At 39.4% G+C, this 25531-nt stretch overlaps 1 protein-coding gene across 2 annotated transcripts in view; it reads right to left on the reverse strand.

The window, feature by feature from the left end:
- Positions 1 to 25531, reverse strand: part of prkcab (protein kinase C, alpha, b) — a 200681-nt gene that overhangs the window by 42649 nt on the left and 132501 nt on the right. For both annotated transcript variants that reach the window (XM_052552585.1, XM_052552584.1), the window contains exons 4-5: positions 5970 to 6081; positions 2399 to 2527 (exon numbers count right to left, since the gene is read on the reverse strand). In XM_052552585.1, coding sequence (XP_052408545.1) covers positions 2399 to 2527; positions 5970 to 6081 — 241 coding nt within the window. The remainder of the gene's footprint in view (positions 1 to 2398; positions 2528 to 5969; positions 6082 to 25531) is intronic.

Raw genomic sequence — 25531 nt, forward strand, 5'->3', positions numbered from 1 at the left:
CATAAGATTTTAATTCATCTTCAAAACAAGAATGAAGTCATTTTTAATAAAAACTGAGAGCTTTAACATTCTCCTAAAAGACCAGGACGTCAAAAGTTTCAAACTCCAAGAAGGTCATAAAGGCCTCATAAAAGCAATTCATATGAAGATATTTTGTTTCCACATGAAAATCAATCACATCGATCCATAAAAAGGGGTTAAATCACTGGAGTCACATGGATTACTTTTACGATGCCTTCATGACCTTTTTGTTGCTTGAAACTTTTGATTGCCTAAATCTTTAATAGATTAACAGAAATTGCCTAGGTTTTCCAAAGAAGATCAAATGTTTTATGGGTTTGGAACAACATGAATGTTAGTAAAATATCCTGAGAAGATGGAAAACACAACTAAAAAACAAATGAAACTAATGTTTTAGTGTGTGTGTGTGTGTGTGTGTGTGTGTGTGTGTGTGGTAAAAAAAAACAAAAAAAAACATTGACTAACATCATCAAGTGCAATTCAGGGGGAAATAAAACAATACAATATGGCTCCTTCATCACTAGAATAAAAATGTATTGACTTTTATTAACTGCAGAACTTGCTGAACAGGTCTCATGGTGAATCCTCCAGATGTATACAGTAATTATCAACGGATCAGTGTGAAAGCCCTGTTTGACTTCAGCATGTCTGTGTGTGTAAGGTCAGAGATAAACAGAAATGATATTCTCACAGCAGGGAAGAGGTGCCAGCTCACAGGAATCTGTTCACTGGAGCAAGAGTCTCTGAGCGGCCACAGGCTGGCATAGCCTACATGTCTCCTCCTCCACATAAACCCCACCATCACACCAGTCGGGCATCAGGCCAGACATCTGGCACTTAAGCTCCCTCATACCTGCTGCCTGCCCGTGTCCTGCTGTGACCCCGAGTTCTCCACACACACACACACACACACATGCTCAATATCTAAACCCACTCAACCCCCAACACATGACCTACCATGATAGCTTAATGCTAACTGGCAGTTTGTGGAAAAAACGGCATCAAAGTATTATAAAATCTGAGTAATAAGACTAATGTGAACTTGCAAGGACCATGCAAACATATAAAAATAGAAACATTATGCGAATTATACTAATAATTTAGAAACATTAAAATAACAAGGACTATTTGGATAAATATCAATTTTAGACTAAACACATTTCGTGTACACGCATAGGGTCAGATTTGAGCCAAACTACTGTCTACTGGATCTATTTAAGACACATAGTGAAACATTAGTGATGAAAAGTAGTAAATACAGTTATTTTAGCAGCTGACTTAACTACATATGTACAGTATTTGCAGGAGAATACAGTATTTGGTCACACTTTATTTTGAGGACCAATTCTCAATATTAACAAACCATTAACTATGACTTTTGCCTCCTAATTTGTTTCTTATTAACAGATAATAAGATAGTTGTTAATTTAAGGTACGGGGTAGGTTTAAGGTATCTAAAATATGGTTATGCAGAATAAAGCATTTAAATGTGCCTTTTACGTAGGCTACTAATAAAAATCCAATACGCTAGTAATATGTATGCTAATAAACGAGTAAATAATAAATCATGCAATGTGATTTACTAAGCTTTCCAGTAGTAAGTTTACTGGTATTTGCACCAGTATTGAACTCCTAAATACAAACACAAAAACGCATGTCTTAACTTATTTTCACTTGGGTTGTTAGCACATTACACACACCTGATTATCATCCCCTCTGCTTGTTTGCTACCCTTCACTAATTTACGCAGCTCTCTGTAAATTGCATTGGTCTTTATGGAAATGAAATGGCTGTGTCTGTGTTTTTTAATTTGCACACTGACAGTAGACAGTAGCCTCAGTAATTTTCACTCATTTTGGTGCTATTATGAGATTGCTGTAAATCTGTCCTTAGGAGACTTTCTACAGGCCAGTGGTTTAGGTTTTTACTTGCTCTGACAAACAAAAAAAACAAACAAAACAAACTTAAAAACAGATTAATCTATATTAAATCTGCAACAGCAATTCTATAAAGAGCACAGTGAGTTTTTGGACACAGACAACAGCAGGTATATTAGGTTTCTGTCACTTTTAAGACATGATTCACATATCCAATTAACTGGCACATAGCAGATTTTCTCCAAACTGTTTAGATACTTTAGCTGTAACTGTGACTGTGTGCCGAGATTTTTTTGTGGGATTTTTTTTTTCATTATTTTCTGTGTATTTGTCCAGGTCAAGTGTGTCAAGGTGAAATAAAAAATTTTACTACTTACCTGATTTCTGAGAGATGGCTTTTTGTGTGTGGATTTTAGGTAAGCAGTAATATGACTAAATAAAATCTTTCAGGCAGATACTGTACAAGACAAGGGTATTCCCATTTCATGCTGGATGCTGACCTGTGACGTGAAGTCTGTCTCCGCTGACCTCAATCTTGAGGAAAAGTCTTCCTCTGCGTTCAGTGTGGTCGGTCCCGCACAGACTTGGCACGTTCATCACACACTGCTTATGAACGTTCATGTCACAGGCTGGGAATAAGAAAGAGAAACATCTGTAAACACTACGGGATTAGACATAATAAAGTCAACATGAAATGACATTCACAACCCAGTTCCCTTTCACAGTGTTTTCAACAGAACAGGGCAGTCAGTGTATATAGGGCTTGACTGACTTTATTGGGATTTGATTAAATTGTAATACGTTGTCTATATCCACAACAATTGATTCAACATAATGGCATGCTTTTACTTACATTTCTGCTCAAAACTGTATGAATCATGGGAGTTTTTAGTTAAAATGATCACTAAGGGCTGTAAAACTTTTACAACTTTTATTTCTTTTCACACAAAGCATTATTTACAGGGCCAGAGTTCAATTAAGATTAAGATTTTCCCCACAATATTATGTTATGACTTTAAAGCATGCTGGGATATTTGAAAACAGATCGTTTTGAACATTTGTGCCACATTTACAGCTTCATATGTAAGAGTTTTCTAATTCAGTAGGTTTGCTCGGTACAGTAGCTCTCAAGATACGGCTTTGCACTTGTGAGGTAAAGAGTTCTTTTACAAAATCTCAAATTCTTGTAACCCAGACACTCGGTGATGGTAAGGCAGCCATGGCAATGGGACATGACATCTCCATATCCTCTTTCAGGGAACGAGGGTTACAATGTGTAACCAAGATGTTCCCTTTCATTCGGTCACTCTCTATGTCATGTCGGTCACATATGGGATCCATTTACAGTAAGTTTCTACATATGGAACAAAGCCTTCTACTGGTTCTTGAGGATTCATGGAGTGAGGGCCAGGCGCTGGATATTCCCCCATGTCTGGCTGCCGGGGGGATGGAGGAGCTTGATATAGTACAGACACTCTGGAACAGTTCTAGCAAGCCGACACTAAACCGGGGCCTCTCAGTGCCTCTACCCATTTGAGGTGGGGATACGGGCTCCACATGAAGGCTATAGAATCTAGAAGGTTTGCCCAACCCGCAGCTCTACAAATACCTGTCAACGAGGTGCCATGAGCCAGCACCCAGAAGGATGCAATACTTTTAGTAGAGTGAGCTCCAAACCTGAATGGGCAGAGCACACCCTGTGCCTGATAAGTCAGGGTGATGGCATCCACTATCCAGTGGGCCATCCTCTGCTTGGAGATGGCATTCCCCTTCTGCTGACCTCAGTGCCAGACAAAGACCTGGTCTGAGTTCCTAAAGCTTTGCGTCCAGTCTATGTATTATCTCAAGGCTCAGATGGGACAAAGCAAATCTAGGGATGGGTCTGCCTCCTCCAGGGGCAACGCTTGGAGGCTCATCACCTGATCCCTGAAGGGAGTAGTGTGAACGGCCGAATCGTCGACAAAAATGTGTGCAGGTCCCCTACACTCTTGATGGGCAGCCAATGGAATCAACTGATTGCAAAGGCTCAAATGGGACCCGCTGTAGTACTTCGAGCACCAGAGACAGGTCCCAAGAAGGTATAGAGGGAGCTTGAGGAGGGTTCAAACTTCTGCTGCCATGCCCACCTTGGAAATTGACCATGAAGCCAGTGCTGAAGTGGTCTCATATGAAGCAACCCCAGTGGCGTAACTGCCGCAGCAGCTTCCATATGCTCCAGGAGCCTCTAAAAAAAAGTGTTTCAGTGGGACAGCCATCCTGCCTTTACATTAATTTAAGCAGCTCAACACAGACTGAGCATGTTCCTTTGTGAGGCATGCTCTCTGTTTGACCGAATCCAACACCCTGCTCTCTCAGGGGAACAAAAGCCCCCTCCGTAACTTTTGTGAAGACACAGGGGGACAGGTACAGCTAAAAGAGCAGGCCCTTGTACCTCGAACACAAACTGCATAAAAGGTCTGTAGCAACACCGATGTACCCGCAGTAAGGCAGCAAGGTGGAATGCAGGGACCCGGCTTGGGCAGCTCATGGACCGATTGAAAGTGTTCAAAAGATTCTCTGCCCGGCCCAACTCCGGGGTAGGGAGTAGTGCATTCACCATTTCCCGAACAGCAGCTCCCACCATTTATGTGTCGCCTGGCTCAGGGCCTCTTGCTATTCCACTTGCCTGGGGCTGGATATGTCGAATCACCTCAGTCTGCTTCTGTGCAGCAGAGAACTGTTGGGCGAAGCTCTCGACTACATCTCTGAAGAGGCCGGTCTGGGACACAGGGACATTATGGAACAAAACTTTGTCATGTCCCACATGTTGGCCAGACACAGCCAGAGATGATGCTCCTGGACCACAAGTGTGGACATCACATGACACAGAGAACTCGTCATGACATTTGTCACTTGGAGGATGAGGTCAGCTGCGTTTGTTGTTCCTTCAGAATTTCTGGATCATGACCATCCTCGTGCAATTCCTTCAGTGCCTGAGCCTGGTGGACCTGCATTAATTCCATGGTGTATAAGGCAGTGGTAGCCTGTCCGCAGACAGCATAAGCACTTTAGGGTTGGGTTTGGTGTAGTGGGTATGTTTTTTTTACAACATGGTATAGAGAATTAACCCTTTAGGATCACTCGCTGCACATTTATATTCTGAACCAACAAAATAAAAAAAATAGCCACAGTCACGTATTGAACGCACATTTAAGTGGGCATTCAGTGGGCATTTAACTTTGAAACTGCCACTAAACATGCAGTAATATCAGTTGTGCAAAAACGTCGCCACAAGCACATATTTTCAACAAGACTGGGTTTTAATTTTCTCTTTGTGGTTTTAATAAAATAAGTGTAGCAGCTGTACATAGGCCGCAAGCAAGAACTATTTTAGATGTAAAGCTGACTTCCACGAAAATATGATTTTTCAAGGAAATATTTGTAAGAATGTATGCAAATGTGCATCATTTTGTCTAATTCACATCAACTTTTTATTTGAATTCACTGATGAATTGTCCACATAAGACAAGTTAACAACAAGCAAACCTTTTATTTTTGGAGTGTTTTTACTTGAAAATGTATATCAATATGGCTTTTGCTATTGGACAGCAGAACCAGGTCGGTGGCAGAGAATGTGTGTGTGTACCATGCTGAGGCTGAAGTTGATATGTAGAAATCACTGTGGTGTGTCTTCTCAGAGAGGTGTGGATGAACAGATTGCAAAAATGTAATTACAAACATGCTGCTATTCCCACATAAAATACTTCAATCTGTTCTCATTAAAATCTGTGATAACATTCCCATTAGAGCCAGAGCACTTGAGAGGAACAGGAATGTTCTGGTTCAAATGAAGGAGGCATCTATGCAAAATACAAATCTAAACACATTTGACCTCATAATAGAAAGTAGAGAAAAGCAGAAACAGAGGAATTGTGTAGGCCCTAGGCAGGAGCTGCCCTTTTATACTGATCTGAGGCCAGTTCCTTTTTATTTTGTTACAGGTTTTATCAAGATTTGGTTAAGAGAAGATGGTCTTGCAAGAGTGTAAAATGGCAACTTCCACCTGGGGCATAATGGGAGGTTCTCACTCACTGTCACATTTCATCCCTTGGTGGATGAGGCCATACAGCAGCGATCCGCAGTGGTCGCAGAAGGTGGGACTGCCGTAGGTGTGGATCTTGAACTTGTGCTTGCTTCTGGGATCCTGCAGAAAAGTAAAAAATAATGGAAACATTTACAGCTGAACTAATAAAAGAGTTTATGGACAGTCTGATGCAACCCCCCTCCAAAAAAAAAAAAAAAAAATACTTAGCAAGAAACTAATTAGGTTATGACATATGGAAGATATACTGAGTTTCAGTTAAGAAGTTCATGTTGTGAAAGTGACGTGACATACAGCCAAGTATGGTGACCCATACTCAGAATTCATGCTCTACATGCTCTTTTAGGGGCCGAAGGTGAACAGCTGCACCTTCATCTTGGAGTTTTCAACGTTGTTACGGGAAAGGATGAAGCTGATTGGTTAGTTCTTGTCACAAGACCCGCGGTGTGCTTGCGGCATTCTGAAAAGTTGAGATGTTTTTAACTCGATGTGGTGCCGTCCATTATGAGCGCGCATGCCGCGCGCTTACATTGGAAATAACGAACTTGCGCGCGCAAAAGACGCGAAATGTGAACGGCCCCTTACCCATCCAAAGTGTACACACACAGCAGTGAACACAGACACCATGAACACAAACCCGGAGCAGTGGGCAGCCATTTATGCTGGGAGCAGTTGGGGGCTTCGGTGCCTTGCTCAAGGGCACCTAAGTCGTGGTATTGCTGGCCCAAGACTCAAACCCACTTAGGGTTAGGAGTCAAACTCTCTAACCACTAAGCCACGACTTCCCCATTCATGTTTTTCATCATATAAACAAAGCAAACTCTGAGGGGGGGGGGGGGGGGGGGGGGGGCATTTTACAGATTTTATGTTGAAAATCAAAAGTCTGACTACATGAAACCAGTTTTTGTTTGTGTATACAGAGTAGAGAGTTTAATATTTCCTGCATAAAGTGAAACTGCTGCTTGCTGGTACTAAACTTAACACTGCTAAGGTGTTGTGGGTGGTTGCTTTTTCCACTCATTCTATCATGTGCTAGTTTAAAATTGTAAGTATGAGGAATAGTAACAGTGATGCTTGACTTAGCAAACAGCATTAATATGTAAAATCTTCCATGTGCCTCAATGAAATTGGGAGGAGCATCAAGGTGACCATTAACTGTGAACTAAAAAAATTAAAGCAGTTACCTAACAGAGGCTGACTGCGGCAACAGGTCAAACGCTTTGCTGCAGCATCTGTCCAGAAGCAGGAAGTTAATCATAAGTCTGTGGGGTTATTTCACTGGGCAATGCAAATAGGGCAACCAATTAATCTGTCTCTGAGTGGTCTGAAATTAATGAGAATGTGAATTTAGTTGAGGGGGTCTCGAGTTTTCCCATAACTGAACCATTAATCTGACATTAATAAAGAGCTGTCAGACTCTGGTTAAACTGCACATCAGAACTGCAAGGGAATGCTGATTCAAGTATCACTGTTAGGAAGAGTTCCTATTTCTGTAACAGGAACTAGATCATCTCACAGCCAATTCAGCAAATAAATGTTAGCTATATCACAGTAAAAAAAATATTTTCTGACTTAATATTTTTGTCTTTTTTTCCAATATATTATATATAATATAACATTCTTGAAACAAGATACATTATCTGGAGTAGAAAAAAGACTTAAGATAAAAAAGATATAAAAAGATACAAAATATAAAAAAAAATGTATAAACTTTGTGTTAGTTTTTGCTTTTTTTAAAGGGGTGGTTGATTGCGATTTCACCTTTTTCATGTTTGTTAGTGTGTAATGTTGCTGGTTGAGCATAAACAATATCTGCAAAATTGCAGCGCTGAAAGTTCAATGCAAACAAACATATCATCTTTTAAAATTCTGGCAGTTAAAAAAAACTGCTCTTCATTAATATTCTCTGCGTATGTCGCTCAAATTGATTAGGGATATAGAGGATGTCATTGTTTACAAAAGAACTGGAGCACATTCTGAGCTTGAGAGGGGTGGTATGTTCAGATGCGCTCGAGGAGGTTTAGAGAATCACAACACACTGAGCTAGCTGAACAATCTCAGCACATTGCGTATTTCTGAGGGAAATAATAATAGGAAATAAATTGAGACATTTCTCAGGGAAGAGACAGATCAGTATGGAATAAAGGTAAATTATGTGAAAAATAAGAAACAAAGCATGAACACGTAAGACTGCACCCCATGAACACAATCAAGCCTAGAAAAAAACCCAGTATATCACCCCTACAGCAAAAAGTAACAACATTTCGAATTTGTTTTTTTTTTTTCTTCAGAAAACAAGACTTAATATCTTCAGTCATTTTGCTTCTTGAAAAAAACCTTGAAAAAGGTTAGAGAAACTTATAATAGTAATACCCACTCTCTCAAGAAATAAATCGTTGTCTTGAGCAAAAATTGAGAAAAACTAATTTGGAAGTTTTTAGAATTACGTGGAAAAACAGTATGTCCAGCTATAGACAGGCTCTAAAAACTGCCAGGGCCAAGCATATCCACAAACTCATTGAAAATATCCAAAACAATCAAAGTTTTTTTTTTTTATTTAACACAGTGGCTAGATAAACAAATAACCAGATGCCACTTGATTCAAATAATCCATTAACGTTTAATAGTAATGCCTTTATGAATTCTTCACTGATAAAATAGATAACATCAGAAATAAAATAATAAATGTAGATTCTACAGTGTCAAATACTTCAGTTTCATCCATCGCACCCAAATATAAACTGCAGTGCTTTATAACTATAGGACTACAGGAAGAGCTAAATAAACTTATCACTGCATCTAAACCAACAACATAATCATTAGATCCTGCACCAACTAAATTACTGAAAGAGTTGTAACCTGTAGCCGAAGAACAGCTTCTCAGTATTATAAACTCTTTGTTATCTTTAGGTCACGTCTCAAAACCATTCAAGCCAGCAGTTATTAAGCCTCTTATTAAGAGATCACAACTAGATCCTAGTGAACTGTCAGATTATAGGCCCATTTCAAATCTTCGATTTATCTAAAAATTTTTACAAAAAGTTGTGTCCGCTCAATTGTTCTCCTTCCTACAAAAAAAGTTATCTGTATGAAGAATTTCAGTCTGGTTTCAGGCCCACTATAGCACAGAAACTGCACTTGTTAAAATTACTAATTACTTGCTTCTTGAGTCAGATCAAGGCTGCATCTCGTTGCTGGTTTTACTTAATCTTAGTGCTACATTCGACACCATAGATCGTAACATACCTATAGATCAATTACAAAACTATACAGGTATTGAAAGGCAGGCTGTAAAACGGTTTAGATCCTACATGTCCGATCGCTGCAACTTTGTTTATTTAAATGGGGAGTCAAGTCATTTATCACCAGGAAAATATGGAGTGCCACAAGGATCTGTCCTAGGTCCTCTGCTATTTTCAATATACATGTTGCCCCTTGGTAATATTATTAGAAAAGAGAGTGTGTTCAAAATTTGAAAGATTGGATGACCAATAATTTTCTCCTATTAAATTCAGATAAGACCAAAAAACAGTACATAGAATCTAGTAGCCTGCAGTTTGCAACTAGACGGATGTACTGTTACTTCCTACAGTCAAAAATCTGGGTGTTTTATTAGACAGCAACTTGTCTTTTGAAAACCATATTTCCCATGTTACAAAAACTACAAGCTACAAAACATGTTACCGGTTTCTGATGCAGAAAAGCTAGTTCATGCATTCATGACCTCTAGACTGGACTATTGTAATGCACTTCTAGGTGGTTGTCCTGCATCAATAAACAAGCTACAGTTAGTCCAAAATGAAGCAGCTAGAGTTCTTACCAGGTCAAGAAAATATGATCATATTAACCAAATTTTACAGTCTCTGCACTGGCTACCTATGTATACCCATATACCTATGTTCCATATCAGATACAAATTATTATTACTTACCTACAAGGCCCTAAATGGTTTAGCTCCTGCGTACCTAACTAGCATTATTTCATGCTACAATCCATCATGCTACCTAAGGTCACTAAACTTTTGAAAGTTCCTAGGATAGCACAGCCCACTAAAGGTAGTAGAGCGCATTTCTTTCCCAAACTCTGGAATATCCTTCCTGATAATGTTCAGGGTTCAGAGACTGTGGATTAATAGTGATGTTCAAGCAGCCTTGTCAGCCTTGCCGACTCTGTACCGGATGAGCTAAATAACTTCTATGCTCGTTTCGAGGCTCACAACCCCGCCCAAACAGGGAGCGCTCCCACGGCTGCTGCAGAAGATGTGAGTGCACTCTCCGTCTCTGTCGCAGATGTAACCCGATCCTTCCGACGGGTAAATATCCGTAAGGCTTCGGGTCCCGATGGCATCCCAGGCCGTGTGCTCCGAGCATGCGCATTCCAACTGGCCGGTGTTTTCACAGACATTTTCAACCTCTCCCTCAGTCTGTGGTTCCCTCGTGCTTCAAAAAATCTACCATTGTGCCCATACCAAAGAGAAACAAAATCACATGCTTAAAAGACTGGTGTTTTGAGAAACTTGTCAGAGATTAGATCTGCTCTGTGCTGCCTGCCTCATTGAACCTTCTACAATTTGCATATCGCAGCAACCATTCCACAGGCGATGCTATTGCTTTCACCCTACATACTGCTCTCTCCCACCTGTAAAATAAGAACACCTATGTGAGAATGCTGTTTGTGGACTACAGCTCAACATTTAACACCAAAGTGCCTGCCACACTTGTTATGAAGCTCCAGACTCTGGGACTAAACAGATCTCTGTGCAGCTGGATCCTGGACTTCCGGACAGGCAGAAGTCAGGTGGTCAGAATGGGCAACAATACTTCATCCCCGCTGACCCTCAACACTGGTGCTCCTCAGGGCTGTGTCCTCAGCCTACTCCTGTACTTCCTGTACACACATGACTGTACAGCCCACACAGCTCCAATGTCATCGTCAAATTCGCTGATGACACAACGGTTATAGGCCTGATCACCAACAACGGCCTACAGAGAGGAGGTGAGCACCCTGACTAAATGGTGTCAGGAGAACCACCTCTCACTCAACATCGACAAGACCAAGGAGCTGGTGGTGGATTTCAGGAGACAGAGCAGAGAACAACCACACCCATCACCATCGACAGGACACCTGTGGAGCGAGTAAGCAGCTTCAAGTTCCTTGGCGTTAACATCAGCGAGGATCTCGCCTGGTCTACACACACTGATGCAGTGCTGAAGAAGGCACACCAGCGCCTCATCTTCCTGAGACGGCTGAGGAAGTTTGGAATGAGCCCCAGCATCCTCAGTGACTCCAGCTACCCATCCCACGGACTCCTCTCTCTGCTGCCCTCAGGAAGACGTCTCCACAGCATCCGATCCCGCACTAGCCGACTGAGGGATAGCTTTTTCCCTCTGGCTATCAGACTAATGAACAATCAGAACTAATACACCCTACAGCATACTCCCACAATATGGTATGCCACACACTGCACTTTAACATATGCGTGTATATGTTTACAGAATGCAGAACGTGTACATTCTGTGTATAGTGTAAATTGTATAGTACATATGGTACATTGTACGACACAGTCTGGATCCAGAACACCTGAGAAGATATGATGCCAACCCCTCAGAGGACATCAGATGATACTAACCCTGAAACAAAGTACACAACAAACAAATATTGCTACAAGTGTGATTGCACCATATAATAATCAGTCACCACTGATAAGCTACTACAAAATATTGTAGAAACTTAATTTTCTTGCTTTGCAGTTGCTTTGCAATGATTTTTATCGTAAAAAGCAATATACAAATAAACTTGAACTGAGTTTACTTGATTTGAATTGCTTCTCAAGTAAATATATTTAGATCCAAAAATATTTAGATATCTGTAATGCATCAAAATGCTCTCCATCAAAAGCTCACCATCCAATTAGAGTAGATCACTGTTAAGCCCGCCCCCACGAGAAGTTTGTGTCAAAACACCAAACTATTGGGTATTTTCTAAAAAGAAATTAAAAAGAGGTGAGACTGGTGGACTCCATTCTGATTAGCTGCCTTTGAGTCAGGCTGCACAGGTTTATATCAATCGACCGAAAAACAATGTCGTGTTTACAAGTTCCCAGGTTGCTAATGAGCATTTCTCACAAAGAACTCAAGGTTCACAAGGTTTATGGTACTGAATATTTGAAATATATTTTGCAGTTTGCTTTGAGGTATTAATTAGCCTTGAGATAATCTGGATATATTTGAGTCCAACAGTATTTTACTTTGTTTTCAGATTTATGTCTGTGAAGGAGAATAATTGCTGCACAATTATTCAAAATAGCTGTTGTGTACTTTGCTGCACTTCTATTATTTCTGGTATTTATTAATTTATATCAAAATTATCTGCCCCTCAACATCACATAAAAAAATAAAAGATGATCACTGAATGTCAGATCTAACTTTTTATTCTGTTCTTCTTTGACAGTTCCTTCAATGATCACTGCCGAGTTGGTTTGTGTCAGATAGTTTGTTGGCTATATGATCATTTTATACTCTACTATACTTTTTTTGGTCACACTATATTTTAGGTTCCAATTCTCACTATTAACTAACCATTAACTATGACTTTTGCCTCATTTAACTCCTTATTTGCTGCTTATTAATAGTTTATAAGGTAGTTGTGAAGTTTAGGGTATTGGGTAGGATTATGGATGTCATGCATTATATGTACTTTATAAGCACTAATAAACAGCCAATATGTTAATAATAGACATGCTAATAAGCAACTACTTATTAGTGTAAATTGGAACCTATACTAAAGTGTTACACTTTTTTTTCCCGCTCAAACCAAATGTAGTACCCAGTGAACAGCATGAGATTTCAGACTAACTTCCTGTCTTTATCCTGGCCAGGATGACCTGCAAAGTGTAAAAGACTTCAAGTCAACAATCAAAAGCTTGGATATGCAAGACTAGGCTTTACATAAACTACTGTAAATATGTCTAACTAGAACTAAAGCAGAAATTAGGGCTGTAGTACTCGAGTCCGGTCTTGGACTCGAGTCCGGACTCGAGACATTTTTCTGTCGTCTCGGACTTGTCTCGGACTCGTTGAATTTGCACTCGGACTTGTCTCGGACTTGGCCATTGGACTCGCCAAGTCTTCTAGTTGGTCTCGACCGAGTCCAGCAAAAAAATAAAATAAAAAATTTCTCCCTCAAAACAAAACCACATTTGCACGATGTCGCGACTGAAAACGTGTGGAAAACGCTAGGCGCGCCGCTCTCCTTATTTCCAAAGCACTCTGTAGCCTGCACTCTACGCTCGCGCTCCAGTGGCGTCTGCTGTTGCTGGGCAACCATGACCCACTCTCCATGATGACGCAGAAGTTTCAGCAAAGAATAAATGGAATTCCAGCACTTAAAATCACTTACAGTAGCTCTGCTAATAGATTCATTTAAAAAATGGCTATCCTTGTACAACTATGATCATCTGTTTCTCCATCTTGCCTTAGCTTTCAGTATTGTTCCGGGAAAGGATGTGCATGACCAGTGGTGCACTTACTGCGACCTGAAAAGTTTAGATGTTTCTAATTTAATTTTCTACTTGTTAGATTGTGTTTTATTTACGTCTACACCTAGATAGCCTTTTTTTTTATCAATAAACGCGTATTAATGCATAGCCTTATGCAACAATTACATATGTAAATTTTAAAAACTTTAAAATATATATGACATTACATATTTACATTTTCAGGTAACAGCCAGTATTTGTATCTGTAACAATCACAAAATTTTTCCTATCTGCATTCGGATACAACATCGTACAGTTACTTGATAAGACTATTATGACTTTTTATATATTTTTTCGTAGTTATCACTGAACAAGTATGTCGTGTTAAACTGAAATAATTATTAATTTCTAAAATAATATTTATCATGCAAGCAGAGAGATGTCATGACAAACGTTTAGTGATCATTTGAACACGACTGAATCCATTCAATGCACACATTCTCATTACGCAGAAAACTTTGAGCGAGTCTTAATGTTAATGAACTTCACTAAACAGATGTGTGTGTTCCGCGCAAACCAGCAAAAGGTAAATATGCAAACATGTAGGACAAGTAGACAATGTATCCGTATCTAAGCTGATTATTAGCCTACTCTTGAGAGATAACTGATTTGGTTTTTGAGAAACTGAGACGCGCAGCGCGGCTGTTTGATTGGTGAGCGCGCTGTGCTTATTCCATTCATTCGTATCATGGTAGCCTAAGCTTTCAATATTTGCCTTTTAAATATATACAAATAATATAACGTGTAGCTATGATGTATTATTATAGGTAAAATTACTCTTGCAACGCTCTGATTTCTGAGAGATAAACAGAGAGGCGACAACAATGCGGTGTTTGATTTGCACTCTTTTCACTCATAAAGTTTACATTCATTCACTTCTGGCGCTGATGCCCTGGCTCACCTAGCAAACACCAGACTGTGTCAGCTTCAGCCGAGTATTCAGGCAGAATTATTCCTTGTGCGTTATTCGTTTTTTAAGCAATTATCCTTGCCATTCCGAATAAGGTATTCGGCTTCAGGCACAACCCTAATTATTACATTACATGTTTTATTTTTACATGCAACATAGATAAGGTCATATAGTAACAGCTCCACGCAATATTGTAATTCTAAAATTCACGTCGTACTTGCAAACACTTTGTATGCATTATGGTTAATGCATGCTGGAGTAGTCGATTGTTTCCGACAGAGCTCGACTAGTCTATGCAAGCACTAGCACAGTAGGACAAAAAATTTGCTGTATTTATGTGCGCATGTCCAGTAGAGCCAAACGTATCCATTCTAGCCTTGCTGCGCGCATTTGTCATATCCCCAGCTTTGCGTGTGTCTGTGCACTGTGCCAATTAGGCATAGTCATATACATTTTTGACCACAGATATAATGTCAACAAAAAATAAAGTACATAAAAATTATTTGACCTTACAGTTCCAAACTTTGTTTGTTTATCCAAGTTTAGCTCCCAGGGTCGGACTGGGAGTAAAACCAGTATTCATTAGCAAGGCCCCAAAGGAAGAGAGGGCCCTTGAAAAGTATGAATCTGAAATATATATTTTTTACCTGGATATTTTCATGGGTGGGGGCCATGGGGGCCCATCAGGACTGCCTATGCATTGGGCCCAGGATCTTGTTTAACACCCCTGTTAGCTTTAACCCTAATTATACACACTTGAACCTAATCAAGCTCTTACTAGACACACTAATCTTACAGGTGTTTTAAGGCCAGTTGGAGCTAAACTTTTCAGGACATTGGCCATCCAGGATGTAGTTTGGAGACCCCTGTCCTACAGAGTTGTTACTTTGCACATGCTTTTTGATCATTACAAATAATAATGTAAAATGATTTTCTTAGAATAGGAGATATGCTTTCTCTCGCATCACAAACATTATCAGTAGTTTAGTATGTGGTCTTGAAGAGGACCCTTTTTTCTTTCATTTGGACTCGGTCTTGGACTTGGACTCGAAACTTTTGGACTTGGACTTGACTTGGACTCGAACCTCTTTGGACTCGGTCTTGACTCGGTCTCGACTAGTCCTGGACTTGGACTTGACTTGGACTCGACAAAGCCGGACTTGACTACAGCTCTAGCAGAAATGCAGTGTTATAATTTTGGTTTCTAAAGAGCAGAAAATGAGTAGCTGTGTTCAGATCCATCTCATGTAGTGTGCTATTTCCTTCAGACAGCTTTTGTCACCCTATCTAAGTACTAATTGAAAAGGCCAGAGTGCAAGCAAAGCAGATGCAGTCTGTGCGTCGGCCTCCTGGCCAATGGAGGAGCATGTAATGAAAACAAACAGTGGACAGACCCAAGAACCCCGTGATTGGCACAGAATGAGTCACTGAAGCACTCTAATTAGTACCTTGGCATCTTAAATAGCATTTGGGCTATTTTTTCCCCATTGCTGGCTAGTATCAAGCTGCTGCAGCAGAATTATGGCACAGTATCAGCTCTTGATGGCTTCATCTCAATTTCCATACTTTTACTATGCTCTAAACATATTTATTTTCCTGGTGATGGGAAAGGACATAGCTCTGAGCAGATGGTGAGACAAACCAGTACTGTGACACACTACTTTGATAGCACCTCTTTGTTATGTACTGCTGGTGTGTTAGTATCTACTTATTACTTAAAAAAATCTGTAAAACTTTAGTTTGGGTACCAATTCTCACTATTGCCTAATTGCTTATTAGAATGCTTATTACTAGAGTATTAGAGATGGAAAAGGAGAAAAACACAAGAGCTTCACATATTTATAGCCTACTAAAATATGCAGTAGGCTATTCAAACCATATTTATGGTTTATGATTTTTTACTACAGCCCATGATAATTAATACATTATATATATAAGGCTACAACCCTCTATGGACACCTTGGCAATTGAATCGCCATTGGCTAGTAAATTCTTTACCTTACTCGCCAGATTGACAATGTAGAGGGTTGAGGTTAAAAGAAAGTCATCCCACTCTATGTCTATCTATCATCGATTGGATTACAGCTTCACGCGCCTTCTTTTTTAATGTGATTTTTCTCCAAAGAGGGGGGAGGAGGAGGTGGAACATTTGGCAAATTACCCTACAGCTCTTATAGTATGCTTGTTGGAGGCTACTTTTACATGACAACATTTTTCCCTTGAATTTTGAAAATGTTTCACGTATTCACGACAGCATTTTCAAAACGACTACACACATCCGCATATTACCTAAATGGGCAAAAACACTGTATTACATATGCTAGGCCAGTAGTTAGCACTGTCATATTTTTAATAAATAGTATCGGTAGGAAAGTCACGATTATATGTTGTATATGATGCATCTCAGCTCCGAGGCAGTGAGGCAGATATGGAGAGTTTTTGGCCATCCTCCAATCCAGAGCTCCCTCAATGAGGAAACTGTACACAATGAGGAAGCAATTCACCTCATGGTGCAGAGAGACGGCAGGTTCTCTGCAGGGTTGACCTACTCCACCTTAAAAGATTACATGTCCCCCTCGGTGGCCAGTCAGTAGGCAGACACCCCCTAGTGACACATTTCCTCCATTGTGCCCTGAGGCCTCCAGTACGGTCCCGTGCTCCCCATTGGGAATTGGTTGTGGTGTTAGAGGCTTTATATAAAGCTCCATTTGAGCAGATCCAGGAGATATCAGGTCGTCATCTGACTATAAAGACTTCCTTTGGTAATTACTTCTCTAAAGAGAGTTGGAGACTTTCAGGCCCTCTCAGTAACCCCTACTTATCTCAACTTTTCACCCAGCATGGCCAAAGGATTTTTATACCTTCGAGCAGGTTATGTTACGAAGGTTTCCTCTGTCGCATCACAACCAATAGTGCTGCAGGCTTTCTGTCCTCCTCCCTTCCGGGGGCCCGACCAGAAGAAACTTAACTGTATGTGTCCAGTTCGAGCAATGGACACATACATTACGTGCACAGAGCTGCCCTATGGAGAAGGATGGACCAACTTCTCGTGTACCATGTTCCTCCCAAAAGGGGTCTCCCTGCAACTAAGCAGACCCTCATCCGGTGGATAGTTGAGGGTAGTTCATCAACCTGGCCTATGAGTCCTCTGACCTACCCTCACCAATGGGACTCAAGGCTCACTCCACACGGGGTATGGCTGCCTCCAAGGCCTCCTTAGCAGGTGTACCCTCCACCTTCGTGAGGTTCTGTGTCCTTGATATGTGAGCCACTCTGGGCTCTTCTGTTCTCACGACTCAGCTGTGCTCTTCGGATACACTAGGCAGGGACTTGGTAGTCTGGCAGAGTGGGCACATCGTTCCCCATAGCGTTCGATGCAGCTTGAGTTCCTGAAGAGGATTGTCTCAGGTTACGCATGTAACCATGGTTCCTCGAGGGAATGAGATGCTGCGTCTCGAAGCCATACTCCTGGCACCCCTGCTTTATTCTCAGAGGCTAACGTCGGCACTGCTGCATGTGCTTTTAAGCTTTGGATGAAGTCACCCGCCCATGACGTCTTGCTTTTCCATTGGGCTGATTACACCTGTGGTTCAGAGCATGGTCATGCAGAGGGCGTTCCCCATAGCGCTTGATGCAGCGTCTCATTCCCTCGAGGAACCATGGTTACATGCATAACCCGATATGTTTTTTTTTTTGCTAATGTAATTGCTACAATCTCATGTAAGGGACCGACCCGATCTCATGGGAAAACTGGTGGCAATTTTGAATGAATACATACAAAAACTTGTATGTAAAATATGTATGTAAAAATCTTTAAATAGTTACGAATTACCAAGGGATTTTATTGGCGTAAGAGGTAGCTGGAGAGTAGAGATTATTGCTCAGCATTAGTGGTTAATATGTCACATTTTTTTGTGCCCCAAAAGTGTGCCCCTGAACTCACTTCAAAGAGACAGTGAAATAAGAGATCAATAAATAATTTTATAAGGAGCCTTTAAACAGCATTCAACATAAAGCAATTGGCAGCTGTTTTCTTTTCTTTTTTTTTTAATGCATCCAGCCAATCGAGTTAAAAATGTCATTGGACAGTTTGTCATGTGGACGCAACAGTGAACTTCTGAACTCCATATCTTCGAGGTTATTAGAGGCCTGCACCTATCTTTCATCTCAACGGTCTGTTCCTCTCATGTTTCTCCTCATTTTCCCTACATTCAGTCATCCTGTGTGTTCTGTCTCTGTTCATGCCATTTGTGGTATAATCAGCTTTACTGCTGTCCAATGAATCAGTCACAGATGAAATTAAAAGCTCATCTTCTGCCTCTGTCTTTTTGAACCGAGGATTGAAGGACGGGTCAGTATGTGTGTGTGAGATTTCACTGCAGGTGCCTGTGTGTGTGCACGTAGCCAACAGTGCATATGACCTTTAATTCCTGGGCAGCGCAGCTCTACACTTCCACACTTTCCTTTTTTTTATGGCTGGTGTCCACAACTCAGTGTGAAAGCCAAAGACACAGGACAGGACAAAAGACAGCTCGCTACCTCCATCAAACACCACTGATGAGGAAAGTCAAAGCTGTAACAGGAACCCAGCAGACGGACTTTTCAGAGCAGAGTCCCATTATGAACATCAGAGTGTGTGATACTGTGAACCTGTGATCATGGCTATGTTTAAACTGCAGGCATACCTGATAAATTTTTTTTTTTCTCAAATCAAGCAGACTGTCCACACTATTAATTGCAAGTGAAGAAAATCAGGTTTGTGTGTCCAGACATAACCAGCTTATCTGCATGGGTTGCTTTTGTTGAGATGCAGGTGCACCCACGTGTGATACGTTGCTTTCAGAATGGATGTGCATCATTTCACCAATTGTGGCACAGTCTACATACATTTGTGCCATCATTTTCGCTTCTTGCTGTATTTGCTCTGTGACAACGATTATATAAAAAGAAAGTCTGAGAAGCTGACTAGAGCCTAAAAACTACTCTAACCAGCTGACAACAGCAAATCACATTGCTTTTAAACTCTTTTTACCCAAGAGATCTATGAATGACAGACTATCCAATTTTGCAGGAACCTGCAGATATTTCTAGGAGTTTTGTGGCCACACTTTCTGTATGGGGCATTTATACACAACCTGTGCCTTCCACACACAAAACAACCAAATCTAGATCAGTTATCTCATCCAGTTTGGCCGCTCTGAGGAGAAACAGAGGAGAACATACAGTGTCCTTCAGTCAGACTGAAGAAACAGACTGTTGGCACTGGGCAGATATTATTTTTTAATAATGCTGGCACCTACATCAGGGGAAGATTTAGTCTCTGAAGTAAAGGATAATTTCTGGACAGACTGCCAATACTCTTTTATACTAAAGGCTTAAACTAATTTTTTTATTATTATTTTTTTTATTTTTTTTTTTATTTTAACTTCCAGAAAATAACAAAAATAACAATTAATAACATCTTAACCAGTATATCCATGATCTATGACCAGTCAAAACTAGCATAAAAGTTTCCCTAATGTGCCTCATACTGGAAGCCAGCATTTATGCTAGGATCAGTAGGAAGTGTGTGTGTTTTTTGTGTGTGTGTGTTGCATCATAGATTTTACAAAATATTACTACATAATAATTAATTACACATTTTCAAATTTTCAGAATTACATTTTCAGCAAATTCATTTAATGCATCTTTCCATGGGAAGACAGTATACCTGTCTGTTGTTACTATAGAACAAGAATAACAATCTGCTATGGGAGAACAAGTAAAAACCTTTTAATTTATTGTGGACTATAACATGGCATGGAAACCTGCAATTACCAATAAGCATTTATGGCTGGATTTTTTTCTTTTAAATATTAAACATCAAATCTTAATTGGTCACTAAATACTGAATTGTAAAATCGAATTGCTTGGTGTAATTTTTTTTTTACGGTGCCACACACAAAACAGGGCTGGTACCTACTGTATATAAGCATTAACATGTGCTGTGCCATACAGAAACACCCTGCTACTGTAATTACAGATGTGAAAACACATCACTCACTCATGATCATCACTTCATGTCAATAATTAGCTGACTCATTAACTGCAAATGAGTGGAAGAACCAGTTTTTCCATCTGTATCATATGACGTACATTTCATCACAGCTTGATTCATTAATGTACGTTTAACAGTAAGCAGCTACTGAATTATAATATCCTTAGCTGTTTTATTTTTCAGACACAACACTAATTGATCTAGGACACCTTTAGGGAATCCTGTTACAAAAATAATAATGTTCTTATGTTAGATGCGTCTGTTTTGTCTGGTTATTAAAGAGGCATGAATGTAATGAGGCTGAAATGTGCTTCTCTAATGGTGTGTGATATTATTTGAGGATGTACTGCTGCCTGCGGCGCGAGGTGACTGTGATGTGGATTATTCCAGACTCGTCTTTTGTTTCACTGTCTCTCTGAATTCACAGTCATTTGTGAAAATGCTGATTGTATATCTTAAGATAATTCACATGTATAAAGCCATTCATCTGTCCACATTATTATTATAAGAGTAGGTTTTATTCCATAAATCACACAGACATGCACAGAATTTTGCCAGTACAAATTTAATGTGATTTCAGACTACAAATGTACAGTTTATGTTTAAATGTAAAGTACACATGTATTAAAACATATTCTATACAAACTGAAAGTTCAAGTTTGTGAAATATTGTAGTGTTTTATTTGAAAATAAGAGTTTCAGTTTTTGTATTTGAAAATGTCACATTTAATTTAGTTCAAGTTCAAGTTCATTTCATTTGTTTAAGACCAACCCAGGACTAGGGCTGTGTGATATGGAAAAAAAAAAAAAAAAAAATAATATATATATATATATATATATATATATATATATATATATATATATATATATATATATATATATATATATATATATATATATAAAATTTATTTTTTATTTTTTAATAAAAATATACTGTGATTTCTTTTATCAATTTAGCAATTTCGATTTAATCACGATTTTGACACACACAGACATGCTTTACACTCATAAATGCATTCAGTATGAATTTGGAACATATTTCCAAAAGAAAACCAATTAGAGCTTTATCAAAAGTTGTAACATGTCTCTAAAACAGACATAAGTCAAAATAATTACTAAGTAAAGGTGTGACAAAATGTCTAGACCACTGTTGGGAACGTTACTTTAAAAAAGTAATTAGTTATAGTTACTCACTACATTGAGTTAGTAACTCAATTACTCTATAATAAAAGTAACTCGTTACCAGGGAAAGTAACTATTTGCGTTATTGTAAAAAAATTTAAAAAAAATGTCAGAGAATGTTTTTGTTTTTTGTTTTCACAAGTCAGTTGAAATGAGTAGAACAGACAGGTGTTCGCACATAACTTTCGATATTTATTGCACGTCAACAGACAGCAAGAGTTTTATCCTGCACTTCAAATATTATCTTTGTAAGAAAAGTGTTTTTGGCCACTAGCTTTGTAGATGCGCGTCACGCATTACATGTACACATTACATACACGTTCTTGCCTTTGACCGCAATGAATTTGAATTAGTCCTTATATCTCCCCCTTGAAAATGCCAACTTTTCATCGGATTGCTCCTGACTCGCCATTTCTGCTGCTGCTGCGAATCTCTGTGTAGCTGTTGCGTGTGTGTGTGTGTGTGTGTGTGTTTGACACTGACACATTTGCCGGCATGTGTGTAAAAACACTGGCTCTGATTGGCTGCCATGAAACACATGACTCTGCCTTAGCCAATCATAATCCCTTATCTCGTTATTAACCCACCTCCTCACTCGCTGTGTGAGCCAGGGGTGCATTCGGATTATGTAGTTTATTAAACCAATGCATTGTAACGCACCGCATTTAATGTTCAGTAACGTTAACGGCGTTGTAAATAAAATAAAATAAAATAAATGAATCCCGTGTCCAGGGAGTTTTTAGTTTGTTTGTTTGTTTTTGTTTTGCTTTTTTTTTGTGCCATACATTGGTCATAGAGCTCATTGTAGCGGTGCCTCAGGTGTTATAATATATTTGTTATACATTATACAGGTTCACATGTACTCTGTCTGCAGTGCGTATACAGTATGTGTATGCGGTGCAGATGCAGTAGCGAGAGCGCATTATTGTGATGCGAAAAGCACATTAAAATAAAGCGTGATTGCGAAATCTCTTCGCTCACACTCAGATTTCCTTTGCTCTGTCACAAAACCAGATGCGCGTGCTCTGATACATGCTGGGTCCGTGTACGTTTTGATGATTTCATTTCCTATTTAGAATTCAAAAACAAGAAATGGAAAAATGGCTCGTTTATTCTTTTTCCGTTTAGTTTAACAAACGGAAAATTCTTTTTTGGCTTGATATCTCAGTTTATCATTCGGGGTTTACAAATTGGTTTATGGCTTCAATATTTCATTCGCACTTGTGGGCAGAGCTGAAACGCTGCTTTCATCTGATTGGTCGAATCGCTCTGCCTTCAGCTCGGTCTTTTCATTCTTTCAGTCAGAATAAGAGTCAGTATGAGTGTGGCACTGTAATGTCTGAAACCACCGCTCACTGTTAATTAGCATAATATCTGAATCAGATGTTGTTGGGCACATAATTCGTGCTGATGCGACTTGCAAGTGACCCCTTTAAATTATTTCTAGGTTATAGTTTTGTATGAATATTGTCCCACTGATAAATACAGTGCAAAATAGTTCTGTCTCCTTGGATAAAAGTGAAGTGGAAATAAAAATCAATAACAGACAGAACAGTTCCATGATAATAGGTCAGTAACATTTACCACTCTATACAATAATAATTTTTAATTGGCATCAGCCGCAGTTAATGTTGACAGCTAGCAGGAGTGGGGTAGTGTGCGAGGTCTGTTTTGACCAATGGATGCAGACCTCAAGGCAGTGCCCTAAATGCAGATTTGAAGATTTTGTCTTTACAGATTACATTTTCCGCTGTATTTACTGACGTGCACCTCTGCATGCAGACACCCAACTGTACAAATTCATTTATAGATTTAAAACCCAGTCCTGAACCGGGAGAACAATGTTCTGCAGAGTTCAGTTCCAACACACTTGCTTGGACACTGCTACTGATCCTGCAGACCTTGCTTAGCTTAGGTGTGTTTATTTGGGGAAGCTGAACTTTGCAGGACACTGGCCCTCCAGTAGCAGGACTAAGAGCCCTGACAGTAGCTCTTTACATTCATTGCATTTGATTTATCAACACCTAGTACATCTTAAAATATACAGCTCATAAAAATAAAAGTTCCAGATGTACAAACATTAAATGCATAAACCAGTGTGAATAAACAATATCTTAAAATAAATTTGGGGTTAGTTGAAAAAGCCAGAATGGGAAGTTTTAAGTAGTTGTACAGCTTGAAGTGTGAAGTTTACTCTTGTACACAGATATGGCATATTCATGGCAGTATTTATAATGTAAATTTTTAATGTATTTATTTGTCATTTAAACTGATGTAAACAGAAAACCTTTCGCCCCCTCTAATGGACATTAAGTATTAAGGCCTTCATTGGTCAGATTACAAAAGTCACTAGGATTTTTTGGGAAGGTAAGTCTGACCAGTTATACAGCAACGAGTCGGACGAGTCTGAAGATCTGAGCTGAATTTGGTGAAACATTAAAGAAGAGACTAAGAAGAGAAACATCATTCAATTTAGTATGTATTAAAACTAATATTTACTAATTTATTTAATAAATTTAAATATATATTTTCACAATTATTTTTTTATGTCACATACACATACCTAGTTCCTTTTGACTTAAAATACAAGAGTGGTAAATGTTACAGACATATTATCATGGAACCGTTCAGTCTTCAGTCTCAGAACAGAATTCAACAAAGCACAAGTTGAAGTTTGAGCTAGTACAGAGTACAGTACAGTAGTACAGAGAGAGTTAATAGAAAAATGAGAGAGATCTGAAAGAGTCAGTGAAAATAATATAGATTATAAATAGGGATGCACCGAAATTTCGGCCACCGAAAATTTTCGGCCGAAAATGGCCTTTTCGGTTTTCGGCCGATAAGACTTTTATCACCGAAACAACACGGCCGAAATGTTGTGATGACGCAAACAGAAACCGCAACCTGCACGTGCACCTGCATAGCGCAGACCACGAGCTCCACGCGACATTCACTTAACACCAGTGAGAACATTCTCTCTCTTCGTATTCCTTTATTCGCAGCACTAAAACGTCTCCTAACAAAGAGATTAAGACGGACCATGAAGTAAAAACAAAGAAAAGTACAGTCTTATAGAGTATGTTAGCACACGTCTCGCTGAGATCTTTTCAGATCCTCTGCACTTCATCGCGAATGTGCTTGATCCGTGTTATAAAGACCATTACTTGGATGCGGAAATAAGGCAGCGCGCACGAGAAATGATCCAGGCCGCTCTGGATGCGGAGAACCCGCGTGGATACGGAGAAGCGCCAAGCGCAGGAGACAGATCAAAGCGCACAAAAAAAGACTGGTCTCTGCACCAGATGAGTGCCATGCACCATCGTTGTCTGATATGTTCAGTGGAATTCTGCAAGAAAGTGCCTCAAATAATAATAATACGTTGGCTATTTTGTTCTTAGGCTACTATATATATACACACACAAACATATATACATACATAATATCAGATTGTAGCCATATTTATGCTAGATTATCTGCTAGATTTCTGCTTTAATTTGATAAAAATGTTTATTTATGCCCTGGCCCTATTTAAATACACTCTCTCAAATATTTCTCAAATGTCAGGCAGATGACAAGCTCAACTGCTCAACAGCTAGATGGTTATCTGTCTGAAGTCCCCATCCCCAGAAGTGATAACAGTCTTGCCAACTGGAGAAGTAATGCACTTTCTAGTCCTACATAGAAAAATTTCAAATGCACTTCACCTAAATGCACTTTGTTTTTATGAGAGAACTGTTCATTTTAAAACCTTTCTGCAGGCCAGTAGGCCTGTACATTATTATTAAATATACACATGAGTGGGATACATTTTTAGTTTGAATTTTATTTTATACTGTGCATTGTTGCAATGTGCTTAATATATATTTGCACCATTTGTAATTATGTA

This window comes from Carassius gibelio, chromosome B3 (genome assembly GCF_023724105.1).
Source record: "Carassius gibelio isolate Cgi1373 ecotype wild population from Czech Republic chromosome B3, carGib1.2-hapl.c, whole genome shotgun sequence".
Classification (NCBI taxonomy): Eukaryota; Metazoa; Chordata; class Actinopteri; order Cypriniformes; family Cyprinidae; genus Carassius; species Carassius gibelio.